General features: G+C 28.0%; 2 protein-coding genes across 2 annotated transcripts; one reads left to right on the forward strand and one right to left on the reverse strand.

Moving 5' to 3' along the window:
- The first annotated feature begins 3,387 nt into the window (after positions 1 to 3,387).
- Positions 3,388 to 5,056, forward strand: LOC123293497. The gene is made up of 2 exons (XM_044874344.1): positions 3,388 to 3,462; positions 4,095 to 5,056. Exon 2 carries the CDS (start codon positions 4,106 to 4,108, stop codon positions 4,493 to 4,495), a length of 390 nt encoding a protein of 129 aa, XP_044730279.1. The 5' UTR covers positions 3,388 to 3,462; positions 4,095 to 4,105; the 3' UTR covers positions 4,496 to 5,056.
- Positions 5,057 to 9,304: 4,248 nt separating this feature from the next.
- LOC123293725 lies at positions 9,305 to 10,348 on the reverse strand. The gene is made up of 3 exons (XM_044874623.1): positions 10,263 to 10,348; positions 9,554 to 10,059; positions 9,305 to 9,473 (listed from the first exon to the last, which is right to left on the reverse strand). Exon 2 carries the CDS (start codon positions 10,046 to 10,048, stop codon positions 9,599 to 9,601), a length of 450 nt encoding a protein of 149 aa, XP_044730558.1. The 5' UTR covers positions 10,049 to 10,059; positions 10,263 to 10,348; the 3' UTR covers positions 9,305 to 9,473; positions 9,554 to 9,598.
- Positions 10,349 to 15,458: the final 5,110 nt, after the last annotated feature.

The raw sequence follows: 15,458 nt of genomic DNA on the forward strand, positions 1-15,458 counted from the left end.
AATTATTATCTATATTAATCGATGTGATTTCGTTTTATAAATTATTGTGGTTAGTTAAGGTGATGTCTTTATATATTTATATAGAGACAAAATACCACTCCAAAAAAACTACAATATTCACTCATCTTTTTTAATGTTTTTTTTTATTTATTTTTTATTTGGAAGAAAGGTTTATTATGATCATACTCATAGGTATATATTATTATTATTAGTAATACACTGAATGGTATGAAGAATGGGCCATAATTAAAGCTCGATCATAATTGATTATTTACCTGAAAATCATAAAAGTTATTCATTACGTAGGCACTAGTGGTACTGTAATTATAGACAGTTTTTATACCATTTATATATGAAATATACATTCATAGTGTATTAAGTTTAGTCCCAAGTTTGTAACGCTTAAAAATATTGAGGCTACGAAAAAAATTTTGGTATAGGTGTTCATAGAATCGTCTAATTAGTCCATTTTCGGTTGTCCGTCCGTCCGTCTGTGAACACGATAACTCAAAAACGAAAAAAGATACCAAGCCGAAATTTTTACAGCGCACTCAGGACGTAAAAAGTGAGGTCGAGTTCGTAAATGAGCAACATGGGTCAATTGGATCTTAGGTCAGAAGGACCCATCTTGTAAACCGTTATAGATAGAACAAAGGTTTAAATGTAAAACATGTTCCTTATTAAAAAATTGATTGTAAACAAAAAATTGAAAAACTTTTGTTTGAAACACTTTCTTGTAAACATCACTGTTAACACACGAGGGCACACTTTAGATGCAAATTTTATAGTATGTATTAATATGGGATTATCAGTTGTATGTGTGTGGCATGTATATGTATGTGCAATGTGATAGAGTAATCAACACTGTCTATACATGGTATTTCAACAATTAACTCAGTCAATTGTTTGTTTTCACTTGTTAATATCCAAATTTTCAAACATATCTTAAAGTTTCATAGTCTGTACAATACATAAGCATCACTTTTAGATTGATGTCTGTGCGTTCCTTAGTTCGAATTTTTCCATTCATTTATCATGGTAGATGCATTGTTATCTATGTGATTATAAAGAGTGTAAAGCTTACTCAACAACATCCCGCAAAAATTTTAGGACTAATTGCATTTTGAGTGCTCGATTGTTAATTGTTAAGGGAGCGCGCGAAAAACCACTCAAAAATTTTCTGTTCTAAACATGCTAGAAAGATGGGATCACCAATCGATTCAAAATAAAGTAAAATTGATGAAAATGTTCGAAAAATTTCATTTTCCACAACTCCCCGGAAAAATGGCTTTCCAACTTTCCGTGAGGTGGAAAGTGTTAATTTTCGAACTTTTCTGTTAATTTGAATTTATTTCGAAAAGTCAAGAAAATCGTTATTTTTGGGGGGTTTTCCCCGCACTCTCTTAACAATTAACAATCAAGAATACTTAAAATGCAAATAGGCCAAACATTTTTGTCGGATGTTGTAAAGTAAACTTTACACTACAAATAAAAATGCATATTAAAAATCTAATTTTTTCATGGACTTTTTGAGGGATGAAAAATATCGAAGCGGTTCGGTTAATATTACTTTTTTATTTAAAGAAAATTAGTTTAAACAATATCCTACCGGGTTACCCACTGGCAACTTGCACTTTTACATTCAGGAGCATGTTTTAAACGAGATCTTGCAAAAATTTTCCATGCGAAAATTAATCATGCTCAATGACGGATTTTGCCGGGTGTATTATGTTAATTTATATTTCAAAAATTTATTTATGGTTTTTCTAACAAATTTAAATAAGTAATTATGTTAATTTATATTTCAAAAATTTTATTTATGGAATTTCGTTTCTAATTTTTACAATTTCTAAAGCAACAAGTTTAATTAATTCTTTTTTATCAATAATATTAATTTTACATTTACTATACCATGCAAACAATTGAAAATTATTTATGTGTTAAATAAAACGCATGATTTATGCTCTCCGCTAATACATAAATGGTAAATGATTAGGTATAATGAAAGTAAAACTTATATTCATTATGAATGTTGAGTCACTTTCTTTGCCGATCAGTATGTATAATTGTTCGGAGTAGATAGGTATTTGGTAGTGGGAATATTAAATTTAAATAAATTATTTTATTCAGTTATTATATGACCGAGTATTCATTCTACTAAATAATGAAATATTGTTTTAGACGTATTAAACTTATTTTATTATTATTGTTATTAAACTTTCTTATCATAATTATCATTTGTTCTTAGGGTACCGTACTTACAAATAAAAACTAAAACAAGTCATCATGGATGCATGCGGCCATTAGATGTCTGATCAATAATTTTCTGTTTTATAAAATTTCGAGCTGTGAACTACCCGCTTCGCTGGGCAACGTCAATTTTAAATACACAGATTATTGTGTTATAACCTTCATTTCATATGCCGTCACTTATCCTCCTCTTGTTCACAATTTCGTGGATTTTATTATTTTGTCGCGGAATCCTAATTTTAGGGAAAAAGAGATATATCTTCCCACGCTTTGCTGTGGGGCATTATGGTTACATAGAAATAAATGAGAAGTACCTGGCAAATTTTATGAAATTTGATAAACACTCGATAAAAGAGTTCGTAAATTTTAAAAGGCTGAACTGACTTTCATGTAACTTACAGTTATTTAATGTACACATCATGGCCTTTTATTTGACTTGGGTATATTTGAAAATATTCGATCTTTCATCCTCAATTTCACCCCCTCCTCCCATACCCCCTTGTGCCGGGGTTACAGTTTTGTAATGTACACGTCATACTCTTTTATTTGATATGATATTTGAAAAAAAAAACTTGAAATTTGCATTTTTCCTGTTGCTATTAGGAAATTTAAGATTTTTTTGATAATAGAATAAAGTTGTAGAAAATCACTTAAACAATCATTTATCTCTTGATAATTTTTTCTGTAAAACTAACGTTTACAGAAATATTTACTATAGTTATTTTATAGAATTTGTATAATATTAATCCCCAATGATTTTGATCTCAATACCTCTTGAATAGAAAGCGTGTATTTTACCTTGAAGTCACATAACTTTTTACAATAGGTACTTCAATTATAACACCTACCAAAATTTTATTCGTAACATCAATATTTTTAAGCGTTACAAACTTGGGACTAAACTTGGTATACCTTGATATATATTACATATATACATGGTATAAAAATCTATGTGAATCCCCCAATTGCCTCGAGTATGTACAATGCGAAATGCGCTATTCTATTTTTAATCTTTTAGAGAGCTGCGCAAGCGTCATAATGACCAACTTGAAGAGCTTTTAATTAATTAAATAGTCTCTCTTACTTTTACCAATATTAGATAGACATAGACATTATCGCATTAGTTACGACAACAAGTGATAATAAAATTATAAAACATACCTAATAATAAAATTAAGAAACTTAGATTTGATTATTATAATAATTACATATGTAAGTAATATTTAAAAAATTTAAGAGCTATTAATATTTTATAAAGTTGGACATTGTAATTTTAGCACAAAAACAATCGCAAAAATAATAAACTTACGTTTTTTATTTTTAATACTGTCTGTCAATACAATATTTATATATTCCACTAAACTAATTGTATTTTTGTATTTAAAACGTTTGCACTGAAATTGTATTATAAATTGTAGAATTGGGAGAGGTTATACACTATTTTCCATATATTCGAAGTAATAAAAATCTCCATTTTTCCTATATCCGAAGTAATGTTATATTGATTGCTATATAAGTTTTTTAAAGAAATGATTAACAACCCAGAAAGTAGTATTCCTGGTTTTTCGAAATTTACGTTGGCTTTCGATATCTATTTGTACTTCGAATATAGGGAAAATCCGTTGTTATTAAATGTATATTGGGAAAACCCGTTTTTATTATATTGTGCATTGTATTTTGTTTGGACGATAATTTTTTCAAAATCATTATTTTAACATCGACGTTTAATTTTCACTGGATCTTTTTGTTCATTTTTATATCAAAAACATTCCCTCTCAATTACATACCATACGGAAAACATTCTAAATTTGTGTACAGTCTAAACTATGTAATTTTTTTTCTAGTTATTTTCAATATGGATGAAGTTGGACATTACATTTCATGTAATAGTAGTCGATTTCTTTTGTTTTCAAAGGATTTTTGGGTGTTGAATACAGACTTGCTTGAAATTATAACGAATATAAAGATTTTAACAAATGGAATTTCTATTGCGAAATTTATGGGTAGAGAACTATTTGCTGAAAATCGACGTTTTCCACCAAAAGGAAAATACGTTCGAATTGGAGGTCCAGGGTCAGCGTGGTTCCAAGTGATTATCGATTTTAATAGTACAGACAAAGAGGAATCACGTATAAAAATAATAGAAAAAATGAGGGAGATGTTTTGTAATGAAGTAGGTACTTATGATCGTAAATCGTTTGAAGAAGCTTTGAATATTCAGTGGCAAGATCCGCCAATTATGTAACTATTAAGTTTTGGATCAATGGATGGAACTAGGAATTTTTATATAATTTGTTTTTGAATGCATTACTTAATTTATAAAAATATGAAAGGAGCTCATATGAACTTGGATCTGGAAAATGAAAATAATCCATTTTTAATATACTGGCTTATTGACGCATCTTAGGTACCTACCAATATCGGAAATCACACGATGTTATAAAAAAGTTGTAAACCAGCTTCATTGTTATAAACAATGCTCTATTTACATCAATGCATTTTTATTCAAGAAAACTAAATTTTGCACTATATACCCTCGATTCATTTTTCTTAAATCACGTTTTTCCAAACCCATGCTCACATGAACTTTTATTCGTATTGAATTCAAAAAATTTCCAAAATCTTTATTTGCTTTCTTTGCATGTTAAAAAGGAATTGAATTTCAAAAATTCATATTTTTTTGAAATCAGAAACAATTTATTATTATTATTTTCTTTTACTAATTAAAATTTATAACGTCGATCTTCATCCTTTTGATAACCAGGTAAGACATATTTTTTATGAAATTTTATTGATTTTGAACACGCCTATCATAGTTTTTCTATCGAAAAGTGTTTATGGCTCTATTTTTAATTGAATTAATTTTAATCAATTTTTTCGACGAACGGTTTTTTTTTTCAGGCAAGCCATACAATTATTTTCGTAATTAAATTATCTTTCTTCTGATAGCAATTTCGATTCGTTAACAGATCGGTGTAGATCTATACATACCATATAAGCAGGTAAGTCAATATAGGAAATGGATAGAAAAACTATGATAGGATTCGAGTGTTTAAAAATCAATAAGATTTCATAAAATATAGGTCTCATCTGGCTATCGCAAATGGTCGAAGATCGATCTTATACCGTCTCTTAGACCATAATAAAGGATTGAATAATACCTACATTTTAATTAAGAATAATTGTTACAAATAATATTTTCTGTAATAAAATTTTTTTCTATATTGAAATAAATTGTGTACCCATTAATTTACCAAATACTTATTTATGGAAAACCGAAAACTACAATATTTTAAAACGGATGTTAGACATATTGGAACCGTTAAACAAAACAAAGATATTAACAAGAAAAAACAAAATAATTTTAAAAAAACATCTTAAGTACATCTTTTTGACCTTTTTTGTTTTTCCTTGTTAATAAGTCTAGATAAAAGTTTTCAAGTTAGGATGAAAGTGCCTGTACTAAGTTACAATTATTGTTTAGATAAATCAGCATTAACCAAGCGTAGATCCAGAGGAACAAACGTTTCTTTAAAATGATCATTTAGTGAACAAAAGGTCCAAGATCAGTATGCTACGAAATAAGTTATAGAAATATAATGCTAAAAAATTTGTTGTTTAATTAATTAAAATTACTAAGTTTATACAGCCTCTCGCGAAAAGATATTTTCTGGATTCGGATTAAGTTCCCTGAGACCACAATTATTAATAAATCCAACGATTCGATAAAGTATTTTATCCACCACATTTAGTAGATTATAATTTGAATATGTAAATACCGCAAGAATCTCATGAATTTCATCAATGCCCATGTGCATAGAGATATTTACTTCCAGAGTAATTATAATACTAATTGCTAGTACCCATTTTAGTTTTTGTAAATGTTTGAAATTGGGAAACAGTTTTTTTAAATTCTAAAGCGTACATCTTATACTAGTAGTAGTATACAATATCGACTCGAAGCAGTTTTTTTGTCTTTCGAGGCAGTCAGATTTTTAACTTATTAACCGTGATACCAATTGCCCAAAAAAGATTTACACTTATTTACGAGAAAAAACATTTTAGCACAAAGTTATTATAAAAGAAATTAATAATGCTCTACGCATTTAAATTTTCTACTTTAACTGTTTATGTAGGGAGGTAATTTGGAAGGTCAAAAATTGATATCAATTAAGTATTTTTGACAATTTATTTTAATAAACAGAAAACATTACAAAAAGTCACAAACACAACTTACATTTTTTTGGAAAAAATTAATAATAAAGGTTAGAATATTTTGATTTTATGGTAAGTCGGCAAAATAATCCAATTTAAATTGAATTCTGTTTCAAATATTGTTCGATCAAATATTGTAAAAAACTCATTTAAATCAAAATCACTTGCTTGAAGATATTTATCATAATTTAGCTTAAAATTGAATAAATCAATTCGGGGAGAGATTCGTACATAAATTTCATTATCTGGAAATCGTTTTTTGTTGCTAAACGGTGCCATACATTTGTTTATTGAAAATCGTCTTTCAAAATTATAAAAGTTTTTTAAAACATTTGAAGAAGAATTGTTACTTTCTTTTGTTTCTAAAATATATGATTGAAGTTTTTCAAATGTAGTCCATGGTTGAATTTCCCATAAGGCAAGTATTTTATGATTATTATATCCAGTATAAAATCCTTCTTCCATGATTTTAAAAGAAACTAAAATAAAAATTAATGGTTTTAATATTTACTAGATTCGAATTACATTGATAATAAAAATTAAATTAAATTTTGTCACCTTTTGAAATGTTCGAATAAACTAGTACGTAACTTATTACATGAATAACTCTTAAAAATCCCGTAATCTATAAATTAAAAAGCAGTGTGAAGTTTTCTGCGTACTTAATCAATGCAGGATTCAAACTGTCTGTGTCTGAATTCACTTAATTGTCCCATAGACATGAATATTATAAATTTCTTTAAGCATTAATAGACTTACAAAAATAATAACTAAAATACGTATACACTTATCAATATTTGTTTTGTTAAAAATTTAAATAATTCATTTTTAAAGTGTTATTGTTTTTATTTTCTTCATATTGTTTTGGTAAATTTTAACCAATTAGATTATTTTATAGTTATATGCCGGATAAATAGTTTTTAATTTCATTTTCGATTGTGCGATCTTCAATTTTATACTAACCATATACGTAGACAGTGGACTGAACGGCCAGTACTTGTCTCTTTCTATAATTTCTACAGACCTATAGATATATAGTCTCTTTGTCTCATTTTACAGAGCGGTCGATTTTGTCCGGTGTTTCTCAGTCTACTCTCTATGTCTTTGACAATCGACGCACATAGTAACAAAATATCAAACCGTGCTGAGCAGCTGCTGGCATCAATTAAGCAACACAAGCAATATCTTATATTAGATTTTTGAAGTTGCACTTAATACAGTGGGATATCGTAAGTATTCGGAAACGCTCGCTGTTGCCACCTTCATGCATGTCATAGATGTACGTGCACCTAGGAAACACCAATCTAGAAAATAGGCCAGAAGTTAAGTATATTCCATACGATCCACAAAAATTTTTTTTAAAACTTAATTTTATTCAAGTGAGGGTTCACATACTTTTTTAAGCATGAAAAAGGATATCGTGAGGGCCATAAAAAACGCTGAGTTAAAGTTTAAGAATACTTAAGTTCAAGGGCACGATATTAGTGGATTATTTGAAAACTTCCCGTCTATTAATTCAACTGTCAATCTGAAATACTCTCTAGCCACCTCCTAGTTAGAAGCTAGAAAATAATTCACTTTAATATGGCACCATCTTATAATTTAATAGAATTAAGTGTCCGTGAAAATCGAAAGATGCAGTTGTATCTATAATTGTAAAATCAAGTCAGTTCCATTTCGGTCGCGGTTGCTATTAACATTATAGTTCTTTCAACATTGCCAAACCGTGCTAATTCTAATTAATCCTTTGTTAATTCTTTGTAGAACAAAACCATAGCAGCTGCGTGAATTGTAAAACGAATATTTTGATTGTGAGAAATCGTTAATCTTCCGAGCTTGCATTCGAATGTTCAAAGTAAAATTAAATGAATGGCACATTTCACAGTCGAAACATGAACCCGCAATAATTACGTTCTGAATGATTGAATTTGAAGCGATTTGGTTGTTTGGTTGGTTTCGTGAATCGAAAAAGGATAAGTTTGGTATGATTCGTTATATTACTGATACCTACTTCGTATGATTCGTTACATTACTAATTTATCAATAAACTAAGTATTATTTTATCTAATCTAAATAATAACAGTCACTTAGAAATATATTTATTTATATACATGTGATTAATTCTTTAAAAAAATTTAAATATGATTTGCATTAACCTAAGCTCATGGGGAAAATATTTATCCAGAATTTTGGCTCATTTTATTCAAGGCTTGTTTTGAAAACGTTTTCTCAAAGCTTTAGTTTTCGGGGACAAAAAACATGAAGTTTGTAAATCTTCGATTTTTTCGCAAGTATAGTTAATGTAATTTTCTATCCATTAAATTTTTATACAGAGAATCTATCATCTACCCTCGTAACCTATTGAGGTCCATGGCTCCATTAAAGTTTATCACAAAAATTATTCGAAGTTTCTCGAAAAATTTCGAAAATTCCCATTCAGCTGCAAAATTAAGTTTAAATGACTTTTTCGTGATGTCTAAATGTAAAATTACATAAAAGAAACTTAGGGTAGTAAACCTGAATCGACCATGGAATCACAATTGCTCCCGTAGATGACCCATCTATGTCAATACAATGGGTATTTGACACTTCATTGACACAGGTAGGTATTTTAAACATAAATTTCTTTAAAATTATAAATCTGGTTTATTTAATAAAAATAAATTAAATACAAAATTTTATTGCAAATTTAATTATATCATTAAAAAAATGCATTCCAAAATGTTCTTTTTATTCATATTTATCTGGAATTTAATTTAATTTACAAAGAAATATTAATAATTTTTAATTAAAAAATCTTAATTATAAACAATGTTTTTTAATTTTATTCTTTCTATAGCATAGTGGATAATTAATTATTAAATTGCATGGAACTGAACTAAATAAACTTCCCAAAAATATTTTAGTTTTCAAAAATTAAGTAAATTATTTTTTCTTATTATCATTCAATAAATTTAGAAATTCTTCGTGATAATTAATCGATAAGTGGCAAGAAAAATCCGGAGTACCTAAAATACAGAAAAATTTGAACATTTAAAAAAAATCAAAATCGAAATAGTTTGAACGTAGTTAGAAATAACATACATACTTTTTTCCCAAATTCTTCGATTCCACTGTAAAAAAGATTATAAAATTATGATGTTTTCGAAGTGTCAGCATTATTCCATTGAATATTCATAGTTTTCTCAAACGATTCACGATTAAACATGTCTTCCTCTTCATAAAATTTTTCCATCATTTCCCCAATAATCATCTTTGGCATCTCAATTTCACGTTGAAATAATGAATTCGAAACTTCTTTTTTAATTTTAATGAGAACACTAAATAAAGTAAACCAAACCGAACCAACACCAATTCGTGCATATTTTCCAGTTTCTGGAAAACGTTTATTTTGTTTGAAAGGTGCTCGGTATGGAATATTTATTGATGTCGACGTGGACATTCTTATATTTGGAATATTTTCAAAATTATTGTTGAATAAATCGATAATGATTTTCATTAATACTTTATCTAGCATCCATTGTTGATTTTCACATAAAATTACACGCCCTTCATACGATTTATAAGAACCTTTTTCTTCCATTTTGAAAGTTTCTGAAAATTAAAAAAAAATTAATGAACTTTTTTCTTTTGTTTTTTATTGATAGTTCTTTAAAACCTATCAAATCTAAAATCAGAGTTCGAATCGTTATGAAGCAAACTTGAATAAAATGGTGGTAAATTGTATTTATTCTGGTTACACTAATTCTTGTTCCAGAATAAAAACACTTATAAAAAATGAAAAATTAAGTATATACCAAAAATTTTTTCTGATTGAATTATTATACACTTCAAATTCTAATCACTATTTTCGGTGCAATTGTTAAATCAGTTTCCGACACAGTCTTCAAGACTAATAACTAATCCTATAAAAAAGTGTTGAAGTTACGTCATTCTTATCATAGCTTTTTCTAAATAACATTAAAAAACAATTAAGGGGAACACCCTATGAAACTGTATTTTAAAAGTAAACAATATACAGAATGGCACCATTAAAAAAGTAATAATACTATTAATTTCTCAAAGTAACCAATATAACATATACAAGGTACTTACGTCATTTTTGTGGAAATTTTTCTCTTATCAGTTATATAAATTATGAGTTAATTTTTAAAAGACATTCAAAATCAAGCCAAATTCAAGATCAAAGTAAGATGTCGTCTTCCTAATGGAATATCTTTTATTTGACTCTTATTTAAAAATCGCTTGGTTTTAGAAACTATCTCGAAAACTCCGAGGTTAGTTGAAAAATAACAAGAAAAAAGTACAGCTTAGAGTAGTTCATAATATAAATTTCAATAGTTTTTAAATCAAATATTTGATCACAACCATATGATAATCGTCAATTTTACATAGACTGAGCGTCAAACAATTTTAAGCGTGCCAACATCTGAGGTAATTGCTTAGGTCAAATCCGTCATGGCGGCGATGTAGAAATGTCAAAATAAAGTGTTCTTGTCATACTTGTCATTGTAGATTCGTAAGAAAAAATGTAAAGGGATACGTGATAAGTATTTGTTTAAGTCAAAAAGCGAAAAAATTCAGTGAAATCACGATGTTTTATGTAAAACATTTTGCAAACATTCAATGAATGATTTTTTGATAAATGTTCCTATATTCAATGTACATTTTTTTGATAAATGTCCTTAGTTGACTCAAGAAATTACCTCATTTATTGGCACATCTCTCATTGTACGGAAAGTTAGTCGATGGTCAGTCTATGTACTATAATGTCAATGGATAAAAGACAAATTTGTCATCCAAAATATGAGATCCAATGAATTTCAAATCAAAAATTTGATTGAAACCACATAAAATTTTTTTTCAATTACTTGTATCTCAAAAACTGTGTGTTTTAGAAAAAAATGCCACAAGACAAAAAGTGCTTAGAATAGTTCAAAATATATAAGGTACAATGGATGTTTTCTCAAATTTCATGGCTTTTAAGCAGAATTATATTGTTTGAAATTCTAGGTGCACTCGCACCCGCTCTTGGCGAGAGAAACTAATCAAAATGATTCTGTTCTACACACTCATATGGTAGTTTCATATCAAACTTCATTTGAGTCTATCATTTTGAGTTGCGTCCCATAAAAAATCATAGGGTATTTTAGAATTTCAACCTTAAATGCTTCATTCTTTATGCAGCATATGTCAATCTCAATTCTGTATCATACTTTCATAGATAATGTGTTTATTTGTACTCACGTATGACACATAAATAAATAAAATCGTACAATTTTGAATCATAGGAAATGAATTATTTTGATAATACTTCTTGTTAATTCAGCATTTAAAAAATTATTTTATGATATATGTATACAACATTTAAATAAAGGTCCATATTCACTTCGCTAGCGTGGATAGAGATAATTTAATGGCAAGTTTTTAACATAGGGATTGAAATTGCTCCGGGATATTGTCCTTTGTGTAAGATTTTGGGCATCAACTCAGTCTCTTTTATTTCCAATTATTCCAATTACTGTGAAACAAATTCTTCTAATTTTTTGGAGCTTGTCTAAAGGTACACCACTGCAAAAATTGAGAAGAACACAGAACCATTTTTGTGTCGGATTTTGATAATATGGTATACACTTGGTATAGCGTAATTTTTATTAAGAAAATACAAAAATTTTCTTTCAAATTTCTTCTAAAATCCTGTTCGTATATTATATCCTAATATAAATTTAAAGATACAAAAATCTGGCTGTTATTGCGATTGAACTGCAAGTTGCTCAGGTGTCGACTGAAGCAGTTGCTTTAGGAATATAACCGCTATCCTTTACGATTATTTGGTATCTCAGTAACTACTATTAATTGTTAGAGTTGTCAAATTGATCCAATTTTTGTTTTATTTTGCAAAAAAAGAGAAAATCGCACACAAATTTTTGTTTTGGAATTGAAATATGATGAAACTTAGTGTACAAGGGGAAATTTTGATCCAAAAAATACTAAAATTGCATTCATTTTACGACTAGGTAAATATAGTTTTTGAGATATTTCCTAAAATACAAAACGGAAATACTTAATTTTGGAACCGTTCTGGAGATATTGGTAATCGTTAAAGGAGTTGGACAGCCAAAATAAACCTCATGCCTCGGATCAGGTTACCACTTTTTTACAAGACTGCGCGGCACAAAGGAGAGTAGTGTGTTTATTAGCCTATGAATGTACGTCCGCTCTAGAGACCAAATGCGTGAACTGATTTTATTGATTCTTAAATCAATCGATTTTTCTTCATCTTGCGAGTGTCACATTGTCACTAAAGAGATGCCAGTAACCCAAATTTAATAGTACGATAGCCAGACACTGTATTGTCTCCACGGTAAAAGAAAAAATGAAAATGTCGGCGAACTATGTATCATTGAATAGGTATTGGAATATCCTGACTAAAAAGCGGTCCTATCTAAAGGGAGCCGAAATTATCAGCGAATAAAAAAGTAAATTTATATGGAAACTTTAACAGTACAGACCCATTATTTTGAAAATTCAAGCTGGTCTAGATTTTTGATGGTTCCCAACTATTATTGTCGCTATGCAGACAACTGCGCCTGTTTTTTTCTTTTCAGTCGCTGTCGGTTTTTTTTATTATTTAAATTTACTTTTTTATTTGCTTGTAATTTTGGCTCTTCAAGTATTTGGAGAGACTGAATAACCTCTTTCATGCATAAACCATGAATCACATCAACCCATCACAACTATTATGTGTGAATTTAACTCGCTACCTTAGATATATCGCATACGAAATTGATTAAACTTTAACCAACTGAGACACTAGGGCTACGGAACCATAAGTTTTATTTTAAATAAACTGGCAATTATTTGTTTTTAAATTTAATTATTCTAAATTTGTTTTGTGTAGACCTATGAAAAATAAACAAACTAATGATTAATAGTGATAGAATGACATAGTAATCTTTCTTTGAATGTAAACAGTCTCACCAGAGTCGATTTTAATGGAAATCAAATGCCATGGATCTAGCTTCTATATAATCCATATTTGTTCAATGTCGTAATTCGAAAAATGGTTAGGGGCCAAGTTCTGAATGCCACTTGCATCCATTGTTAGAATTCTTCCAAAAAAGATTTTTAGCTCATTCCGATAATTTTCATTCTCGTTTACTTCGAAACATTTAGGTTTAAAATTTTTTTTCTTAAATTTGACCGCTATTTGTCAATTTAAAACTGAATTGCATATGGATTAGTCATTTAACTAGCAAAAAAAAAGCTAAATGGTTTTCTTTTCGAAGTAAGTGTGATTTAGAATTATCGGGGTAGGCTATATATTTTCGTTTTTTGAAAGGATTCTAACAATTTATGCGAGTGATATCTAGATCAGTGTTCCTTAAAGTTTCTGCTAAAATTTCGATAATAGTTTCAATTATTTTATCAAAATTAAAAAAAATTATTAACTTAATGGAGATACAGGAAAAAAACAGCAATAACTTTAAATTTTGAGAAAAACTTCTCAAACATGTTAAGAAGTCACAATAAAATTTTTATAAAGATTGTCTGAAAATTACCCAAGAAAAAATCCTTTTTTTTTTCTAAATATTATTGTAATTTTTCGTATCTAAATATTATTTTTTTAAAAAATTAAAAGTTAATTTATTTTTTATATTAAAAATAAAAATTCCCGTAAGAACTAATGTCAACTTGCCATAACTTTTTCTGAAAAACTTGCATAATTTTCAGAAAAGCTTTTTAAAAATTTGATTGTGACTTCTTAACATGCTTAAGAACAATTTCTCAAAATTTAAAGTAGTTAAATGGTGTTATTTCAGCTGTAGCGCTTCAACAACCTTAATATTACAAATATGTATGTATTTGATGATGAACTTAAAATTAAATCAGAGTAATTTTTAAAATAATCTTAATGAACGAAATTTTAATAAACATTAATAATAATATTTTATTTAATAGAACATTAATTTTTTTTTATTATTATTAATATATCTATGTTGTGTTACATACATATTTCCTTTTAGGCGATGCTGTTTTAGCGGAAATGATAAAATTGATAGTTTAATTTTAGAATTGTACCTATATCATTTTTTTATTATGAAAGTTTTAATTTTTTTATTTACTTTTTTTCACTTTTAAAATCATAAAAAAATCGACAAAGTGTGAATCAAATTTGTGTTATGGGTTTCTTTTTTACATCTTACAACGTAACTTTACTAAATCTTCAAGTTTCAAGTCCCGTAATACTAATGAATTTATTGAATATAATTGTTAGTAAATTCTCAGTAAAAAAAAAAAGTAATTATTCGAGCAGAGTAGGGAGCCCGTCCAAATTTGTGCTCTGCTGTTGCCCCAAACTGAACCGATTTTCTTAAAACATAGCTCACCATTCAAACCAAAGAAAAATCGAAATTTGTTATCCGTTTAGGAACTCCGTTGCCACAGACAAACAGGAGACAGTCAGAGAGACAGAAGGTGGCCAATCTTGTAAATTTGAATTTTTGTTGTTTATATGTTTTAAAATTAATTTTGATTTTGAAAATGTTTTGTGATATTTTTTTAAGCATAGATAAATATTTTGTAAGGAGTTTTACATTTAAAACTTTTAGTCCCAAAAAAATCATGCTGGTTTGTAATAAAATAAATAATTAAAAAATTCAAAAACTTGACAAAGTTAAATAAAATATGAAAAGAAAGAAACAAGTCCAGTAGTTTACATAGCGGCTTTAACTTCTTCTTTTCAGATTTTATGTAACACAGTCGGGTTTTTGATTTTTAAAATTTTTTATTTTATTTTAGACTGTTAGTGTCCTGGCACTAAAAAACTTTCTTATTAGGTATACTATATTTAAACTTTTTAAACCAGTTTATTATTCCTAATTAAATTAAAACATTTTGGCCTAGTTTCATAACTTATAATATCTTTCGACCTGTAAGTAAGATCGCTGCCGAATGAAAGTAGGACAAAAAAAACTTAATTATCTTTTATC

Source organism: Chrysoperla carnea, chromosome 2 (assembly GCF_905475395.1).
Source record: "Chrysoperla carnea chromosome 2, inChrCarn1.1, whole genome shotgun sequence".
Classification (NCBI taxonomy): Eukaryota; Metazoa; Arthropoda; class Insecta; order Neuroptera; family Chrysopidae; genus Chrysoperla; species Chrysoperla carnea.